This window comes from Rhinopithecus bieti, unplaced genomic scaffold, assembly GCF_001698545.2.
Source record: "Rhinopithecus bieti isolate Rb0 unplaced genomic scaffold, ASM169854v2 scaffold_46389, whole genome shotgun sequence".
Lineage (NCBI taxonomy): Eukaryota > Metazoa > Chordata > Mammalia > Primates > Cercopithecidae > Rhinopithecus > Rhinopithecus bieti.
The window spans coordinates 356,576-360,297 of NW_016818836.1; the positions used below are offsets into that span (position 1 = coordinate 356,576).

At 48.1% G+C, this 3,722-nt stretch overlaps 1 protein-coding gene across 1 annotated transcript in view; it reads right to left on the minus strand.

The window, feature by feature from the left end:
* The window catches only part of FABP1 (fatty acid binding protein 1), a 6,601-nt gene extending 3,129 nt beyond the window's left edge, over nucleotides 1–3,472 (minus strand). The window contains exons 1-2 of the mRNA XM_017857586.1: nucleotides 3,297–3,472; nucleotides 1,523–1,695 (exon numbers count right to left, since the gene is read on the minus strand). Of these exons, the coding sequence (XP_017713075.1) occupies nucleotides 1,523–1,695; nucleotides 3,297–3,363 (240 nt within the window). The 5' untranslated portion in view covers nucleotides 3,364–3,472. The remainder of the gene's footprint in view (nucleotides 1–1,522; nucleotides 1,696–3,296) is intronic.
* Between the last annotated feature and the right edge of the window lie 250 nt (nucleotides 3,473–3,722).

A 3,722-nucleotide genomic window follows, 5' to 3' on the forward strand; every position in this document is an offset into this window, starting at 1 on the left:
ACAAAACAACAACAACAACAACAAAAAAACTAAATAAAATGTCACGACCTCTTTTGTTAGAATTTTAATTCATGGCATGTGATCTAGAAATGAGCATGGAACACCTAAGTGGCCCCAAATACAAATGCTAAAATCAAATCAAGTAAAATCTCAATTCTCCCAAGCTAATGGAGGGAGGTAGTAGCAAAATTCAAAATATTGACCAGTAGAGAATACATCTTTTGCTTTGGTATGTATTCTTCTTCTTTGTTTTTTTTTTTTTTTCTTTCTTTTTTTTTTTTTAATTGAAATGAAGTCTTGTATGTTGCCCAGGCTGGTCTTGAACTCCTAGGCTCAAGCAATCCTCCCACTTCAGCCTCCCAAAGTGCTGGGATTGTAGGCATGAGCCACCTGCCCAACCAGGTATGTATTATTCTTCCCAGAACATTAACATTTCATTTTCTGGCCTCCTTCCAAGCCCTTATACATCCTGGAAGAGATGACAGGAACCCAGCAGGGAGCCGAAGACCCTGGACAATGTTAAACATTTTGCCTCCAAAAAGAAAATTTGGAAAAGGACCATAGTTAAATCCCTTGACCATGAGCACATCAAGAATATTTTCCTCCTAAAATCATCCTGACCTGTAATGTTCTAATTGGAGAGGCAGAAATAAAGCGTGACCAGAAGAGATAAAAAGACAAACATTCCCAGCCCAATGAACACAGCTGTCTGGGGGGAGGAGAGAAGAGGGCTGCTAAAGCATGGAGTGTTTCAGAGGGAGGAGGAGACAGGCACCCCCATTGCCGGGATCCCCCTGCCACCATCTGCCACTCACACAGCCCATACCCCACACCCCACACCCCAGCTGTCATTGCACACCTTGAGTTGTGCCCAGCAGAAGTGATGCTGCCCTGCCCACTGCCTTCAGTCTAGGGGGGTTGACTGTTCTTATTTTACAGTTTAGGGAGGTTGATTGTTCTTTATTTTACAGATGGGGTGGCTGAAGCCAGGGACTTTGTGACCACTCCTGAAGGCGGGGTCTGAGCACCTGTCTAGGGCCCTGGTATTCTGGTATTGCCAGCACTTCCTTCAATAAGTCTCTCCCTATCCTTCAAGAAGTATCTCCCAGCTCTAGGTTCAGTGAAGGCCAGTTGACTTTGGGCTCAGTTAAGGGTTTTTCACAAACTCCCACTTGCCCCACTCCTGGGCCCTGCTTACAGGACTCTTAGTGCCAGGAGCACTGGGCCTGGGAGAACCTGAGACTTAGAATCCTGCTCAATGCCTGGTTCCCCCATATCCTCTATATGGGAAAGTTCAGACTTTGGGGCTGGAACATCCCCAGACAATCCCTGGGAAGAGGAGAGCAGCTTCCCTATAAGATTCTTCCTTAAGAGCTGCCTTTGTCTTTCTGCTTCTCCCACAGTGGAGGTGGGTTCAGAAATGGTGTCTATGGGTGGAATTGTGAAGTTAGAGCCTTGAGGAATGAGGCCCTAGGGCCAGATTCCAAGGAAAGTTCTGACAGCAGAAGGGATGCTCTCCTACCTTGACTTTCTCCCCTGTCATTGTCTCCAGCTCACTTTCCTCCCCCACGGTGAACTCGTTTTGGATCACTTTGGACCCGGTGGTGATGGTGAACTTGAAGTGCTTCCCGTTCTGCACAATTTCCGTCACCCCCTTGATATCCTTCCCCTTCTGGATGAGCTCTTCCGGCAAACCTGGTGGAAACCATCTGAGGTTTAGAGATGGGCAAAGGTGGGAGTTTCATGACTGTGGTAGGCAGATGAGAGAAACGTTATGGCATGGAGGGGCAGAGGAGGGCACTGTGTCTTCCAAGGGGCCACAGAAACTCACTGGGGACTTGTGAGCAGCATGGGCTGTGGCCTCAGGAAGGAAAGGACAGTGGCCTGGCCTGGCCTGCTGCTATCTTGCCAGTCAATTTACAAAAAGGACGCTCCTCTGGCCTGAAGAACTATTCCTCTTGTGAGTACCCTGGTTCTTGCTCACTCTCTTTCCTCATTCCCTCCTCCTTTGATGACTTTGCTCTTGGAGTGGGAGCATTTCATTCCCCATACCCTGAGTGACCAGAGAGTTGATCTTCCAAGCTAGGTCCCTCCTGGGAGTGACAGGGGAGCTATCGATAATCATGCCAGGCCAACACACCCAAAGCAGCACTGTGCCAGGCAAGCGTGTGTCCACCTCTGCAGTCAAGGCTCTGGAGGAAGACATGCCAGTAATCCCTTGCCCTGGCATAGAGCTTTACCAATTTTAGAACTTGTCCACACTGTTATACAAATTGAGGTTCACAAACATTATGTGGGTGGACAGTGAGCACAGAGGGTCCTGTTGCATGAGGGAGAGATGAGAGACACAGAGGTAGTATGAATTGCCTGCAGAAGATCCCTCTCCGGCAGTGCTGAAGGTCCTTCTCTCCTTGCCCCTGCTGTCTTCAGCACCCTTCTCATTCTTGGCACCCTCCCTTGCCACGCCACACCCTTTGCTTATAGGGCTCCCTCTGCCTGGAGCATGCTCCCTGGCCCTAGTCCCCTAGACATCTGTCTTCCAAGGCTTAGCCTGATCCTTCTCTTTACCTCCACTGAGCCATCCCTCCATGCCCTCCGTGAGCCACATCCTCCTGTACATGACCCTGGGAGGCACAGGGGTTAAAGCAGGGTCTCTGAGAATGAGTGCCTGCTTTCAATCCTAACTTAAACACTTCCTACTTGCATGACCTTGCTTGTGATTACTAAATCTTTCTAGGCTTCAATTACATCAACTGTAAAGTGGGAAAACAATGGTACCCGGCTTAGTTTTATGGTGAGGAATAGATGGGGTATTGCATATCCCATGGTCAGCACAGTTGCCTGGCAGTGTGTGCTCCATACACCTTAGGGAATGCCTTTTTACCTTTGTTTCTTCTCTTCTTTTTCCCGATAAGATAATGCCTTATTACCTTTATTATCTGTCTCCTTGATATCTATCCAGCACAGTGCTCAGTGTGTGATCAGCCTTGAATCACTGTTTGTTTGAAGAATGAATAAATGCAGGAACAGGATCACACAACGAAGTGCCAACGACATGTGGTCATCAATCCAGACCACACCCTAGTTCAGTGCTCTTTCCACTTGCCTATGGGATGGCCTTGTGCAGTGAGGACTCGCTGCAAATAACTCCAGAAGTCAGTAAAATGCCCCCTTGTTTGTGTATATAGCCTGAATCTCTCCCCCATCTCAACATTTGGACCCTAAATAGCCACTGCTGGTAGGGCCAGACCCTCATTGATGTGACCCACAGCTTTGCCTTTCAGAGCAGCACTCACCGATTGCCTTCATGAAGGATTCAAAGTTTTCCTGGCTCTGCAGTTGGTACTTGCCGGAGAAACTCATGCTGGCGATAGAGCTCCCTCTTCACGACTGACCTGCAGCTCTGCTGACCAGACTGTCCACTGTAGGTTGTTTTATAGGGGACTCCCTTCCCTTCGAATAGCGGCCAGAGGTCAGCAGCTGTTGATTCCTTTATGGCCAGGTTCAAACATTAACTCCTGAGAGCAATGGTCAATGATAAAGAACAGGATGGGCACAGCAAAGGTTTGCTGCAATTCAGCAAACATTAATGAATATCAGTCAAGCAGGAAGCCCTATGGCCCTGGGAGCCTTGAAGTGACTCTCCATACCCCATGAAATGTGTGTGTATATGCATGTATGTGTATATATGCACACATGTGTGTATATATAGATGCGTGCAT